The sequence below is a fragment of the Centruroides vittatus genome, unplaced genomic scaffold, assembly GCF_030686945.1.
Source record: "Centruroides vittatus isolate TY-2023 unplaced genomic scaffold, ASM3068694v2 contig_391, whole genome shotgun sequence".
NCBI lineage: Eukaryota > Metazoa > Arthropoda > Arachnida > Scorpiones > Buthidae > Centruroides > Centruroides vittatus.
In genome coordinates, this window is record NW_027122207.1 from 934,557 (window position 1) to 952,258 (window position 17,702).

Consider the following 17,702-nt stretch of genomic DNA (forward strand, 5'->3'; position numbering starts at 1 on the left):
GCACTCAGACAAATTGGAGAGCATATATCATTCATTACAGCATAAAACTGGTTATATCTAATATCAATAACACCACAACACACAAAACACTAAAAAATAAACATTAAAATTTACTTATACTAACATTTTTATTCTTTTATAGTGAACATCATCAGGCATCATAGAATGAAAACTTAACAGAAAATCTTTAAAACATTTGAAGATACTTAAAATACAAATATTGACATGCGAAATCATGCAAGATTACATTTAAAGATAAAACCTAAATTACATTAAAAATAATCTAACATAATATAACATAAATTTATTTTTAAAAAAATAATAATAATAAATTTCCTTATTCTGTAAGCATAATGCATAGATTATAAGCCATTTACAAAGAAACACTAAACATAGAAAAGTCCTAATTGATAAGAAGTAGAACTCACTGTGTATGGCGTTACAAAATATTTTCCTTCCAAGTGCTTTCGATGAATGTGAAAGCGCTTGAAAGGAAAATATTTTGTAATGCCATACACAGTGAGTTCTACTTATTAATATTACTTGGTGTGAATAGCATACCAGACTATATTATGTCCTAATTGAGTTGAAACTTTGAAACTCAATTAGGACTTTTCTATGTTTTCTACTAAGAGTTGGGCTAGTAATCTTTCTGATGATGTATTGATGTTCCTTTACTCAGACATTTTGGCCTTTGGCAACAAACAGCCAAAGGCCTAGATGTCAGATAAACCAAAGAGCAATCAACCCTGTCTTCATGTAATGGGATGGAGTAAATGCCTAATAAGAGTTTATGTAAAACTTCCTCCAGATTTCATATAGCATAGAGATGTTCTTCCATTATGTTGTTAATGTAAGTGTTGAGCCTCCCTCTGTATGAGTGTAGGTGATGTTGTTTTATCTTTGACAGGACATAAATGATGATCGGTCTTGCATGTATTAGCAAACAAAAATACAAGAAGGGAAAGCTGCCACAACAATGACAGAAAAGGTGTTCAACAGTCAAGCTAGAAGTGTTTTCTAATGCTTCAATATCCTTGATTATATCTGTTCCATAAAACAGTTAGGGACAGTAGAGCATTCCATGATGTCAATATATTCCATAATTCCTCTCTGGTGTGATTCTAGATTCATAAGTGCTATATGTTTGGATTTATCAGCTCTCACCACAATCATGTAACCATTTCTTAGATGCCTTGACAGTCGTCCACAGGTTAGCTTCAAAGAGACTATATAGTTGACTGTGGATGTTAAGTGTCATTTTCCTTCTAAAGTATTCTTTGGAAGTAAAGTCTAAACCTTCAATAACTTTTTATACATCTAGAATATTTGACTAAATCAAATATTCCAGATGTATAAGATCAGACTTTAGACTTTAATTCCAAAGAATATTTTGTTAAAAATAATGAAAATACTGATAAATAATAAATTCTAATTGATAAAATAAATATTTCTGTAGATAAATAATATGCTGAAAGATTTTAAAAACTTATAAATATTCAAAAGTAAATACTAAATTATTCCACAACACTTTACATGAATTTTTTTAAGACAGTTTTTGTAGTAAATTTTAATTTAAAATATAAGCTTACTTGTCATTGGGCTGCAATTTGAAAAAATTGTATAAATTCCCACTGTCATTTGTCTATCTATTCATCCATCTGTCTTTCCACAATCTCAAGAATGGAGTTAGATAGATCATGGGTTTCTGGCTTGTATTCTGTGGAATCCTAGGGTTCTGCCAATAAAAATTTGGGGTTTCACAATCTGTTGAGTCTAGTGATGTATGAATGTGCCAATGCAGATTTGGGATGTGAGGTGTAATTGTTCTAGTCTAGATCCGAGACCATACATGTACTAAAGTTATTTATAGTTTTATAAACAGTGGGGACCGATTTATCAGCAATAGAATAAACCAAAATCAAGATATAATGTTTTTATCAAACATTATATCTTGGTAATGGAAATCATAAAAACAGTAAAATTTAAACTAAAGCTAGAAAATCATTTAAAAAATCATAACCTTAAAAAGAATCCAACATGTAAATAAAAATACAATCATTAAATCTTTATGTATGTATGTATGTATATTATATATATATATATATATAAAATGCAAAATCAAAATGTTCTGTCAACACTGCACACAAATAACATAAATTTAAAAATAAATTTGATTTACAGTTTGAAAATTTCAAAACAACTTTTAAATGATTTTTAAAAACAATGTTTTAATTTCAATTGATTTGATTTCAATTTTAATTAATTAATTTTGATTATATTTAATTGTAGTTTTGCTTTTGGTTTTGGTGTAAAGTGGCTACCTAGTTTGCTTTAATTTGTTGATATCTTCCAAGTTCTAACATTTTTTATTGAGGTGAAAAGGGTTCTGTGATAAAAATAAGCTGGAAACCATAAATAAACAACTACTAGCCCATTATAGATAACAATCAACCAATGCCGAATTATCGGGCTAGCAAATGGCTATAGTAATATTAATAATTTAAGATAATTTGGTACTAGAGTTAGGCGTTAGGTGCCATCTTTTTGCATTTAATTAAATAATTTAAATAAATTTAGGCCTAACTGGAAGAAAGCAGCTGGAGGAGGAGAGCGGATCAGAGGTCCGGGTAGCGTAACTGGTAACGTGTCTGCACGGATAGCAAAAGTTGCGGGTTCGAGTCCCGCTTCGGGCCGTTTCTTTTCTTCCAGTTAGGCCTAAATTTATTTAAATTATTTAATTAAAATTCTAATTATTAAATTTAGCAAGAGATGGCGCCTAATGCCTAGCTCTAGTACCAAATTATCTTAAATTATTAATATTACTATAGCCATTTGCTAGCCCGATAATTCGGCATTGGTTGATCGTTAAGTTGGAAACCTCTGAGATAGATGAACCAAATATGGAAACCTTAGAGCAGGAGGCCCGAATTATAAGAACTTCCAATGCAAACCAGAAAGGCATGTTATTTCAATTCAAAAATTTTCCTCTGAAAGCTGTTAGATAGTGACTGGCACAACTCTATTGTTAAAGGAAAAGTATGATGTACAGGGGCAAGCCACTACTAATTTGAGGTGGAGAGCATATATTTTAAATTAAATAAATGAAAAATGTGATTAAAAATTGCAGCCTGGCATTGTGACAATGTCCCAATAAATAATTGCTTATTGCTTGTTTACTTTATATATTTCATTTTGGTAGTGTAGGGAAAATTACATTAATTTTTTCAAACAATTTTATTTAAAACAAAAGTATATTAAAAGTTCTATCTTTATTTTTTTTACTAAAAATTTAATAAATTTTTCATTAAAAGAACTCAAACTGTAATGTATTTCTAGTTAATAATAAAATTTGACATGTTTATAGGAGTTTGGAAATTATAGAATGATTTAACAAGTTTACCCATGCTGATATTCAATAATTTAATCAACATAAATAAATACTGATGCTGAATTATGGTATTCTATAATTTTCAAATTTCTTTTATCATTGTATTAATGAAAAAGAATATAAAGTAATTTCTAAATCATTTTATATTCTCAAATTGGAATTACAATATTCAATGTATTTTAAAACTGTTTACAAGGATATTTATACATAATCAACAATATTAGATTGAGTTAAGAAAACATTTGTTCATCTTTTTAGCAACTTAATAATTTGTATATTTGAATCTAAAAATTTTTGGTTTGAATTAAGTATTTGAACTTAAGAATTTTTCAAATAAAATCTTACTTTTTTATGATAAAATTAAAAATATTTATTGTAATAATAATAATATTAATAAACTGAAAATTTATACTAAATATATCGTAATTAAAGAAACTATAAAAATATAAGATTGCTTTTGTTTAGCAATAATAAATAAAATGATTATTTTTATTGCATTTTCTAGTGGATATTGTATTTATACAACTAATTAATTATCTTTAAATAGAAATCAAGTAATTAATATTTAATTTATTAAAGGTTTTCAAGGTGTATCTGGAGATCCAAGTGTAACATACAGAGTTGAGTCATTTCCTGGTGTGGCTTTTATTATAAAAAAAAACTTTTTTCATAAAAGTTGGTGTTTGAACAAGTATGTTGTCATTTATTTTGTAAAATTTTATACTGCTTTTAAAATAAATTAAATGATAATCATTAATTTTTTAGCTGTTTAAGATGCATATCAGAATGTTTTAAAAGTGGTCATTTTGTTTCATTTTACTGCAGATGTTGAAAGTAATTTATGGTTTATGACATCTCTTTTTAATGGCTATTATTTTGTGTAGCAAAGATGAAATTTTCTGAAGTAAATAGTATATTATAAATTAATCTTAGATAAAATCAGGATTTAGTCAAGTTTGTTAAAATTTTAGGATATACCACAAATGTAAAAAATGAAAATGATTATTATTTCAATATAAAACACTTGTGTATAAATAAAATTTTAAAATTGTTTACATTTAAACATTAAAGAAGAATTTTTCAAGATAACTTCAAATTTTCAGACAGTACTCTTGAATACCTGTGAATATTTGGAGAAATTGCAAAATTCTTAAGAACAGTTTTATTTTACATTTATAATATCTTTTATAAATTTTATATATTTTACAAATTGATTTAATTATTATTAAGGTTTGGTGTTTTAATTACAGTTTATTAAATTTACAATGAATTTCTGTTTTGTTAATCGTTAAAATTTGTTTTATTCATTTCAATCCTTTTTTAACAGTTATTTGAATTTATTATTTATATTAGTATTTTTGAATAGTTTTTAAAATTGGATATTATTATCTAATATTCATAACAAAATAAAATAATTCAAATTTATGAATTATTAAGAATAATTAAAGAATAGATGGAAAATAGTTTTAAAAAATTAACTGTAAACATTCTTAATTAGAAGCTGAACTTTAGAATAGAATATTATTTTTAATATCCTGAAATTATTAATTTAAGAGAAAGTTTATATTATTATAATTATACATTAATTTTCTGAAATTAATGATTTATATTACTATAATATAATTTATAACTTGAATATTGGAATGATTTAATCATAAAAACTGTAATACATAAAAAACATAAAAATTCACTTCAAAAAATATATATAGAAAAAGTATTTTTTTTTAAATTATACTAAATTATAAAATTGGCAATAAGCTTTGATTTGAAGTAGATAATTTCTTCTAGCATATCTAATATTTTAATGGGAACTATAAACAACTGTACTAAACTCGATACGTTGATAGTCTATGATTTACAGCAGTTGTTGGTGTGTTAATAAGAACTATTTGATAATTTTAATGCTTAAAAGTTTAAAGTTCAAAATTTTGATCAAAGTATGAATTAACTTGTAAAATTACACTAGATTAGAGTTAGATCTTTATTTATTCAGAATTTTATAAAGAAATAAATATGTTTTATTTTAAATATTATATTGTCAAGATTTATTTATTTTTAAAATTAAAAATATATATAATATAATAAATGCATTATTATATTATTAAATTAATAAAGTAATAATAATATACACTAATAGTATAAAATATTTTCTTTATAATTTAAATATTTGTTCTCATTAGTATTATTTACTATGATTTCATTTATTTTTCAGTTCTACTGATTGGTCATTAAGTAATATTGAAGTATTTGGTGAAACAGTGATACCTGATATGTCTCGTGTTTTATTAATGTACATCAATAATACTGTGAAGAATCAAAACTTTCAGCATTCACTCTTTTTTGAAAAACGTGTTACTAGTATGTAAGTTGATTTTTGAAATCAATTAATTCTAATAGTTTAATATATAAGTTTTAAGTAACTACTTTTAATTGGTCATATTCTTTTTATGTTTTATCACTCATAATGAATTTAGCTTCCTAAGGTAATTGTATTACTTAATTCAGCTTTATTAAATAAATTTATTAACTCATCATAAACAGAACACAAAATAAACAAATTTTGTTTGTTGATTCTATATAAAACAAGTAAAGATTACTTACATCATCCAAAATATTTCTGAAAAATTATTTATATAAGAAATTTGTCTACTATACTTTTCAAAAGTGAAATTACAATACCATGAAGGAATGTGCATAGCCACATGCATATTGCAGGACCGGTAAAGGTGACAGATATGCAAATAATTAAAGAACAAACAAAAATATGCAACAGACACCTGTTTATTCAGTAATGAGTATGGCCTCCATGGACAGTTATACTGGCTTTATATGGTGAGGCCTATTATTAATGAGGCACTTAATGGTTGCCTGAGTTATCCCTTGCCAAGCTGTGTTCATTGTAGTGTCTATGTCATCTTTGGTATGTGGTGGAGGTCCCCATGCAAGGTTCCACAAGCGTTTGATAGGAGAGAGATGTGGCAAGGCTGCCTGCCAGGGAAGGATGTGAATTCTGTTCAGGCTGGTGAGAGTGCTATGGGCGGTCAGGCATTATCTTGTGGTCATTGGTGATTGGTCATTAAGTAATATTGAAGTATTTGGTGAGTGCAGCCTGCACCATTGGTCAAACCACAGGTCCCACAATTATGTATTGGTCCGCTGTCAGAGTGTCAGAAATGTGCACCAGGGCTATCTGCTGATTGAACATGATGTCTGGTGTGGGGTCAGTAAGACACTCAGCAAAAATGACTGGCAGGTAGAGTATCCGGGATACCACCACACACATTCACAGACAGAAGTGGGACTTGTTCATAAACAATACTTCATGCTGTTCAGTGTCCCATTGCAATGACAACACTATATCAGGTGTGCAGCTCTGTGTTGAGCAGTTAATGGCACCCTGGTTGCTGGTTATGGCTGGCATTCATGCATGAAGTCAGACTGTATGGTATACATGCATACAGTCTGACTTCATGCATGAATGGTTTGGGTGGACATAGATGCACCCATTGATGGTGACAGGCAGCTTAAGATTCACATGCTCTGACAAACGAGATCTAATGGGCTGTTCTGAAAATTTGCCAGTCTGTGCATTCTTATGCACTGATGTGATCCACTCCCTCTTTGGCATGTATGCAGATGTTCCTGCATCCATCATGTCAGACATTGCTGGATGGTACTCATGTCATACCCAACATGTGTGGCAACTGTGAACACAACAAATCAAGGTCGTGCAGCTCCAGGATATGGTCTCATTCCCCAACTTTTAACTGGTGGTACTCAACTCATCGTTGTGTCTGAGGCATTTTTTATACTTCTTCAATAGTTCAGCTGCCATAAACTGTTGCTGATAGCATTTATGGCCTGAGCTGGCTGCTGGTCTTTATAGCTTGAAACTAGATAGCACATGACCTGATGCATGTACAAACTTAATCATTTGCATATCTTTTTCACCTCTACCAGTCCTACAATTTGTATACACGCATTCCTTTGTGGTGCTGTGATTTCACTTTTTTGGAGTGTATTGAACAGTATTATGGAAAAAAAATTTATTAAAAATTTATTTATTACTATTAGATTTGTTTATTTTTTTATGTATTAATTCATTCATTTGTTCATTCACATGGCATCTTTACAGAGAGTTGCAGTTGATGGACAGTTCTCCACTCTTCACCCTTTAGGGTTTTCCCAATCTTGAGCCAGTTTATTTTTTGATGTTGTCCTGCCATGTTAGTCTAGGTTTTCCCTTTCTTTGTCTGCCCTCCACCATTCCTTGAACTGCAGTCTGTAGCAGTATACATCTTATCAATTTCCTGACATAATTGATTCAATCACTTCTCCTTTGCTTGTTTGCACATTATTCTTATTTGTTTGTTAATGATTCTGTATATACAGTAGAGCATCGATTATCTGACTCAATTGGGGACTGAGGTTGGTCAGATAAGTGAAAAAATGGATAACCGAAAAGTATGAAAAAATACATTATTAGTATAGTGTATTATATGTAATACACTATACTAATAATGTAATAAGCATATAAGTATATTGCTATTAACCTACTTCACGTTGAATTTTCATCGATGTTAAGCCTAACAAAATTTTTTTTAAAATAATAATCATTAAATTATTTCTTTATTTTCCACAAAATAAAGACAAAATAGAAAATTAAGCCTGGTTTAAATACTGGTCTCCCTTTCATGGTCGAGCCAGTGTTTCCAGCTAAAACACGCAAAAATTTAACAAAAATAATATTAAAGTTGCCAAGACATAGCCAAATATTGTGGCGGCACATCACTAGCAGACATTTGAATTTGCCGACTAGAACGTGGTCGGTTAACTGATGTGACGGTTGATCGGGGTCGGATAATCGATGCTCTACTGTGTGTATGTATGTATGTATGTATGTATGTTTGTATTATGTTTTTTTTTGTGGTATTAGTGTTTTCTGTATCGTCTTCTTTCATCCATCCATTCCATTAGTAATCATGGTCCATTCTTTCATCCATTTCATTAGTAATCCTGGTAACAAAACTAAGAATAAAGTTAAAACATGTTAGGCCAAAAAAAGCAAAATAATGGCTCAATATAGAGGTGTTGAGGAACAAATCAAACAAGAGAAATGCTATGTATTAATAACTATTGATAAATATATGCAGTGCTAAATGCTAAATCATATAAAATAAATACAATTAGTATATCATGCATACTAAAATACAAAATTATAAATGGCAGACAATTAATGTAATTTTAAAAAATTTATTGACTATATTATTTAATATTTAATTATTAATAATAATTTTAGGAAATACAGTCTGACAAATGAGTTAACAACAATTATACAATATACTACACCAGATAATTTATTTCTTTAAATAAGTGGTATGCTTACTTACAGAAATAAAGAACTTTTTTGTAAAATAATACATTAAATAAAATTAAATAAAAACAACTAATAATAATATAAATGTAATAATGATGAAAAAAATAAGTTCAAGCTTATTTTTGGAAATGTATTTATTAATAAAAATTGTTATTTGACATCAGAAGAATAATAATATTCATCAGTTGTTTTCATCATGCATTTCACTTATCTTGTTTTCTTTTCCTTTAATGTCTGTACTAGTGTTAAGCTTCTCCTGAGACATTTGTAATTCATTTTTGGCTATTCCATAGGATTTTAAACTTTTTGAGATTGAGAAAGTGGATGGAAGTGAATGTCAAAATTATTTCCCAATTTTGTTATATTCTATGGTTCTTTTATGTAAATTTTTTGGATCAAGTTCTCTCATTCATCATAAGATTGCAGGTGGTAGAATTTATTTGCTGATACACTGTTATGATAATTTATTTAAAAGACTTTTTATGTCTTACAAGTTAGGTTTAAAAAGTCATAATAATGATAGACTTTGCCTTAGTACTAATTTATCTTCGTAAAAATCATACATTGACAATAAGCTTTCATATTGAAAACCTCTATAAAATACTTCAATGAGTAACTTTATAGTCTTTTCTGTCTTATATTGAACTATGCTATATATCAATAATTATATGCATATATCAATAATTATATGCATATATCAATAATTATATGCATATATCAATAATTATATGCATTATCAATAATTATATGCAATATATCAATAACAAGCATAATGATGATAAAAATACAAAACAACAATCTGTTATTAATGTACAGTGGCAACTTAAAACTCAAATACAATTTATTCCTAGAGGACATTTGAGTTTCAAAAAGTTCAAGTTTCAAAGCAATTTTTTTCTGTAAGAAATAATGCGAAGTGAATTAATCTATTCCCAAACCCCAAAACTTCTCATGTTAATTTTCAAATTCATAATTTAAGCTTAAGCAACACCAGTAAATGTCCTAATTAATGCATAAAATAATAATAATAATAATAGATTAAAAACAATGAAAAAAGAAAGTAATGCAATAAAATGCAGTGGATGAACTATGTGTGGCTAGGCTCTTTCAATACAGGTGCCAAACTTGTATCATTGTATTTAGAAAAATAACAATTTTCATTATTTGTAGCCCAAAATAAAAATTAACCCAATCAGGCAACACTGCTACATCATGTATACCTGTACAAATATACACCATTGAACTATGTATGGCCATCTTTGTTTGTGTTCAAATTTCAAGAAAAGTTTGACTTTTGGGCAAAATATTCTCAAAGAAATTGTTCAACTTATTGGGCATTCAAGTTTCAAGGGGCCATTGTATTGGCATTTCTATCATAATTATGAGATATTTTTCAGAATTCTGAATATATGTATAGAAATATATCATTTTTGAATTAATATTGAATACTGCAGTGAAATATACAATTAATTTTTATTATTTAAATATTTTAGGGAAGATGATTCTTTATTACAAAAAGTTGAGAATCTTCAGCAAAAAGAATATGAACATCAAATTAGATATCTTTTAACCAATGCTACTCATTTATCATATGATATGACAGCATTACTGAACTGTGTTGATGTTAGAGAGCAAGGAGAAGAATTTTTTAATGATGGCATAGCAAATCTTATTCCTTCTGTGAAGCATAATTATACAGGGTAAGGAAAAAATATTTTGCATATCTTTAAATAAAGTTAGTAAGTTTTAAGGATGCATAAATATTTCATATTTAAAAATAAATGTTTATAAAAATATTACTCTATTGATATATTTCATTATTTTAGCATAGTTTTTCACCATCATACTTACTGTGAAATATTAACATATTTATATACAGAGTATTTGAGTTTTATCATGTAGTATCATTGTATTTTTTTTTTTCTGGAAAGAAATATAGAAAAATAAAGTTTTCAAAAAAGATTATGGAGAATGTCTTTATACTTGCTAAATGTATTATTAATTTTATTGTAAACCTATTTTGAATTATATAAAAAATTTATTGATATATTTGTTGATTATTGATGTATTGAATATTATTTAATATATGATCAGAATCCTGATATCAAGCAATATATCCAAAGAGTAATCTTGAAAGAACTTTTTTACTTCTAAATATATTATATTGCTTATATTTCCATATACCATATTTTACGGACTATAAGACGCACTTTTTTCTTCAAAAAATTGCTTAAAAATTAAGGTGCGTCTTATAGTTCATAAAATACGGTAATTTTAAATTTATCATGGAAACACAACTTTATCTTGTAAACAAATAATTTAAAGAATTCAATTAGAAGATAGCATTAGTTATATTCTGTAGTTTGATTAGGTCATTTGACATATATCAAAAGATGTGATTCTTTTTTCATTCCTAATTTTATCCTGTAAGAAATATAGTAACAATTCCAAGTGGCTACATTATTATATCCTTCATTTCATAATTATTTGTTTGAAATTTTGCTCTTAAAATAATAAAATATTTTATGGCATTATTATTATTATTTGAAAAAAATTGTAGATCTATAAATTCCCACTGTCATCTGTCTGTCTGTGGGCAGTGGGGACAAAAGGGACAGTGGTCTGAAATGCTGAATAACTAGCATACAGATTTGTGTTATAATAAATACCTGAAAAAGAATTGTTATCCTTCTCTTTGATGTAAGAAATCCTTAAATAAAGTAAGGTTCTCATAAACATTTTTTAGAATACTTACACAATAAGGACAAAAAGTAATTAACATAGGGCATCATTTATTTTTCACCACAACAAAAAAATAATTTTATTTCTTTTTGTTGCTCAAATCATAAGTTTTGCTCCTTTTTGGTGCACTCATTTTGTACTTAACTGAAATTATTAAAGATACAATAAAACAATTTTTAAAATAACTACTTAACCTAGCAACAATCATTGACACAGAAAGCACTTCTTCCTATTCACCACATTTCATCTCATAGAGGACAATATTACCAATTCATAGTTAATAGTTATGAGATCTCCATGAAAAATATAGATTTAATATCCCTATTGAAATAACAAATATTTTTGTATCTTTTAATGGATCATATTATCTACTAATAACCAAAAGTGATGATACTACCAATTTGTTGATTATGATTAACTTGTTAGTCAAGCTTGCTATATTGTATTTTTGCTTAAAATAAGCATTGCACCTGTAAGTCAGAGAAATTTGTTTTATACAACAGAGAGTTTACAACTTATAATCTTTTCAATCACTCTTTCTATGTCTTAGCTTATAAATGCTTATACAGGTATCCCTCATATAACATAGTAGTTATGTTCTGAAAAAGTGCAGTATTATGTGAATCCATGCTGTACAAAACAAAGGACTAATGCAAAATATAGGATTACATTCCAGAACTTAACAAAAGTATACTATTCTTTTTTGTCCCTAAGAGAAATATGTTTATTAAAGCAATTGATAATTTATTTTCAATAAATAATTAATTAACAATCACAATTAAAAGTACTGTATTATATGTTAATATTAATTTTAATGTTGATCTTGATCAAAAATATCAGCAACATTTTCATATTTTCTATTTTTATCATAAAAATTTTTATGAATGACAAAATAAAAATATGTTATTTATTGAAAATTTTTTCTAGCAGATTGCATTTGTTTAGTTGAGTACTGAGCAACTTTTTTCCAGAATTTATGTTTGAATATCAAATTGTTCAAGTACCAAGATATTACCATATTTCACTCGTCAGTTTATGAATGATTGCTTACCTGTAATTAAAAAAAAAGTTTAATAGCACTTACCTAAAAATGTTTAAATAAACTTTACTAAATATGCACTTTAATGTATAAAAACGAAACACAGTGGGTCTTAAAGGCTAAAATCTGAAAGCAATGACATCACTCAGTTGATAGGAAAGCTAGGACAAGGAAGGAAAAATTGTTCTATCAGTTTTCATTAAAGTAAACCTGACAAAAGGCACAGACAAATTGAAAATTTCAATATTCTAAAATCCATGAGCAAATTTGAGACAACACTTATGCTTACTTGAATAAAAAAAAATCGAATAATGGAGTTTACTCTTAAAAATTGTGAAATTTTGTATGGAGGATTTCTAAAACTGTGTTAGCGTAAAACCAGAAGTCATGTTGTTTAGAGGATATTCCCAATTTTCAAACTGTTAGAACAAAATTGTGTTGTAGAAGTACCATGTTGTTTGAGAGATATCTGTATTTATGCAACTATTACTCTTTTATGACTTGTAGCTTGTACCAAAAATGTGACTTTTTAAATATGCACTGACTTCTTGTAGGACTTGTAGTTTGTAATAATAGTTTGTGGCAAAATTTTAATGCAACAGGACCCAAATAAGATTTGGCATTGCAGTAGTTGCAACATTGTATGCCTTCATAAGTTTAACCATATTTTGCATGTATTTAGGCAAGAGGAGACCTCACAAAATCCTAAAGGTTATTTTATATTGTATCATTGTACACAGGAAATTGTTTCTTTGCTATGGTATTGTAATGTCATTATGTTTGCACTAATAAAGTTTCATTTAATTTCAATACATTCTGGGGGCATAACATCTTTTGTTAATGAGTGTGTTTTAAAGGTTTTTAGCAAAGGATTTTATAATATTGTAATTAATAAATTGTTTTTTAATTTTCACTATTTTGTGTGTAATATAATTATATAACTTTACAGTGAAAATTACTGTTAAATTCCCATTAATATGAATAATATCATACAAAGTTTAGTAAATCTGTAATATTTTTCATTTATTGTATCAATTATTATAGATACAACTACTTTAATTAAAAATTTCTTACTTATAATTTTTTTTCTTCATTAAAATAAAATGTAATTAACCTATAATTAAACCTGATTATTCCATTATAATTAGATTTCTTATTGCAAATTGTTAAACCATAGTTATATTGTTTTAATAATGAATTTAAGTGAAATCTGTTGTAAATATGAATTTTCTAAATGATTTTAGTGAAATCAGTGAAGCTATTGACATATTCAACTTTTAAGATTTTGATTTGAGTTAACAAAAATAAAAAATTTTCAATTAATTTTGACAAATTTTAACAATATACATTCTTCAGAGAGATTTAATTTAATTTCTTCTCTATTTAATTTCCTTTAATTCAGTTTTAACTTAAAAGCAATATACTTTTTGATTAATTAGTTTTCTGAATGTAGTTTCCTTTTAACAATTTTGAATGAAAAATTAATTTAAAATGTGTTTTTGAGATGAATAAAATATTAAATTTTCTGATTCAGAATTTTAGTAATTACTTTAAAGAAATTAGAGTTTGTTATTGATTTGTTGCTTCTTTTCTTTTGATCGGATTTCTTTTCGATTATTTTTATTTCAAGAATTTAAGTATATTATTTTTTAGGCTCATTGATTTGCTGAATTTTTATGAAATTATTTCCAAATCCATTTTCTAATTTTATTTCTAAAGACTTTTATATTTCCATAGTGTTGTTGTTAAATATTGATTAGTTTATGAAGTATTTTAAGAAAGTTCTTTGAATTTCTATACAGAAAATGAGACAAATTCATTGGAGATATTTTTGTTTAATGAAATAATTTCATTAACTCAATAATGAAAATAATATTTTAAATAATTATGTTTCTAGTTTATTAAATTAAAATTGTAGCTCTGAACTAAAATTAATGTCAAATTTTATATATTAAAAATGTATAATACATCTTTAATTAGTTATATGTTAATGTTCAAATTAATTTTATATTTAAATAAATCTATTAATATTATATAAACTATATATTTAAATATTTTAAATTTAATTATAGTTTTGTTAAGCGGAAGTTTATTGTTAAAAACGTTAATATAAATTAAATTATTAAATTGTCAAATATATTAAAATTAGCACAATATTTATTTATTTAATAATTTAGTTTTAGATGTTGTTAACCTTATTAATGATATTCTGGGTTGTTTGGATTTTAAAACCATATCTTAAATTCAAAACTTTTATCATTTTAATACAAATCGTAATCATATTTTTAAAAATTCAATTTATCAATGCTAGAATTTTATCTTATGATTCTTTAATCTATCAATTTTTTCCAGTTTATGTAAATGAATAATTAAAAATGAATATTTTCATAAACTTATTTTATCAAACAATTTTATTTAATTGTTTTTAATTATTAAAAATATTAATTTAAGAATTGAAATTAATATGGAAAAATTTCAATCTGTAAAAGATTTTAAATTTTTTTAGATGTAGACATTTTAATAAAGTTTAAATTATAATAAATTTATCACCATTTTCCAAACATAAAATATGATATAAAATATTTATTAAGAATAACAAACTCTTAAAAATATAATAATAATAATTATTCCAATTTTGTATCTTCCAAATTGAAAAAAATAATTTCAAGATTGTCCTCACAGTATCTCTGAGCATTGATGTATGTTACTTTAAAAAACACTATTTTATTGATGTAAACATTGAATTTAATTAGCATAGATTACTGAAAAAGAAAGCTTTTTTTTTTTTTTTACGTCTTAGATGTGTATAGAAAGACTTTTTAAAAATTTGTTTGATTTTTGTGTACTCTCAGTATTCTTTTTTCTTTACATCCAAATTTCCCTAGAGTGTTTCTCACTATTTAAATTGTAAAAGAACATGCTAAGGTTGCATTTCAAATCACTAAAAATTGTTGTATTATTCCAGTCAATTCTCTAAAAGCTAATAAAATACTCCAATAAAGATTTTTATTTATATTGGAAATTACTGGCCTAATTTATTTAAATCTTTTCATACTTTATAAATGTAGAATTGTAAACTTTAATGTAAAAAGAAAGGTTTTAAAAATTTAAGAATTAAAATGATTTTATTATTATCCTGTTTGTGGTTGATATATTTTGGTTAAATTAAAATATAATTAAAAAACTATATTTAATTGTAAGTATTTTTAATTAAATTTTAACCCAAAATATTTTTATTTTGTACATTAATAAAGCTGTATTATTTAGAGTTTTAAAGAAAATTTTATGGTGAAAACTTTGATTGTTGTTAATCTTGTTAACGCTTGCATTTTTGTTTTTGGAATTTGCAATTTTAATTTGACATGTTATTTTTTTACTTTTAAATTATTTCTTTAATTTGTAATTTCTTTTGGTATTGTGAAAAACTTTATGACAGGTTTTCACATTACCAATTCAAAATTATTCCTATCTTTTGGGGCATTAAATTAATATAGCATATTCTATAATGAGTATTTAATAAAAACATAATTAATATTAATGGTATTTGTTTAAATTTATCTCCATTTTTAAAAACATCAAACAATATATTAATAAAAATATTTTCAATTCAATTAATTATTGATATTAGGATAGATTTTTATAAAAACTAAGATCTAAAAATCTAAAATTCTTTAGATCTATAATTTAAAAATGCAAATTTTTTCTTAAAATTCAATGAATATTCTTTATCTGAAAAAAGAAAAAGTTTTTTTATGTTGTTATTCAATGAAGTAATTTATGTCACTATGTTATAAATTTTTGAAGAATATTGATCAGAACCAAAAAACATTTAACTCTTATGGATAATTCATGAATTTAAAGCTTTTTTTACTGTATTTGATATAAGAAAAACTGTTTGATTGTTCAAAATCTATGAAATCGAGTCTCCCTCTTGATATTGCAGAAGTAGGAAAAGAAGCAATTTTTTTTTTTATGCCCAAGTCATTCAAGATATCAGCAATTCCAAGAAGGTCTTCCATTTTCTTAACAAAGCTGATGATAAAAGTATCTTGACATAGATACTTTTTATTTAAGCTTTTCTTGTAATATTTAGCAAATTGTTAATATATATTGTTTTATATATATATATATATATATATATTTGAAGTAGATACAAGAAACTTTTTCTAAATTTATATTGTAGAAAATTAGAATATTTGCAGTTAAATATAAGATTTTTATAATTATTAAATCCGTTCATAAGTAAGTGTTTTTAAGCTTCATTTAATATTTTGTTAGAGAACTTTATAGTGCCAAACTTTTTCGCCAGATGGCGTTGAATATTACTAGTTGCTTACAGACTCTACTAGTTACCCGAGGCAGGATTTTAAAGAAAGGAATTTAACACGATAACAATGTAATTTTTCACGTTCCTGTATTGTAATCACTTCGATCTATGTTATTTATATATAACATAAAGATATTTTCGTTATAACGAATACTTTTGCAATTTTATGATAATTTAATTGAATTATTTTTATTTCGTAAAGATCCAATAAGGAGCTAAACTAAAGTACAGTGGCTAGCCACTGTAACTAAAGTATATTTAGTTTCGTTTTGGCAGGTGACTGAAATGATTTTCAATGTTTTGAAAACAAGAAGTAAATTCGAAGATTGGTTACCTAACATTAATAAATTTAAAGTATAATGAAAGCGTGTAAAACACATTTGCACTTTCATAGAGAAACATATTTGACATTAGTTGCAAATTGCGAATTTCGTTTATTGAAACTACGAAATTAATATTACAAACATTTAAAATAATGCTATGCTATCCTTTTATGTAGATTAAATATTATAATGAACAGAAGATAAAAAAGATGTAAACTTTCGAATTTCTTTTATTATTAAATTTGTCACTGCACATATTGCAGGAAAGATAAACGAGCAATTATTTATTGTGACATCGTCACAATGTCGGGCTGCAATTTTTAATTTTATTTAATTTAAAATACAGTAGAGCATCGATTAACCGACTTATCGGTTAACCGACCGCGTTCTAGTCGGCAAATTCAAATGTCCGCTAGTGATGTGGCGCTACAATATTTGGTTATGTCTTGGCTACTTTAATATTACTTTTGTTAAATTTTTGCATGTTTTAGCTGGCAGCATTG

At 25.9% G+C, this 17,702-nt stretch overlaps 1 protein-coding gene across 3 annotated transcripts in view; it reads left to right on the forward strand.

Moving 5' to 3' along the window:
• Positions 1–17,702, forward strand: part of LOC136975899 (protein O-linked-mannose beta-1,2-N-acetylglucosaminyltransferase 1-like) — a 98,522-nt gene that overhangs the window by 61,388 nt on the left and 19,432 nt on the right. For all 3 annotated transcript variants that reach the window (XM_067271064.1, XM_067271063.1, XM_067271065.1), the window contains exons 18-20: positions 3,971–4,082; positions 5,604–5,753; positions 10,262–10,468. In XM_067271064.1, the coding sequence (XP_067127165.1) occupies positions 3,971–4,082; positions 5,604–5,753; positions 10,262–10,468 (469 nt within the window). The remainder of the gene's footprint in view (positions 1–3,970; positions 4,083–5,603; positions 5,754–10,261; positions 10,469–17,702) is intronic.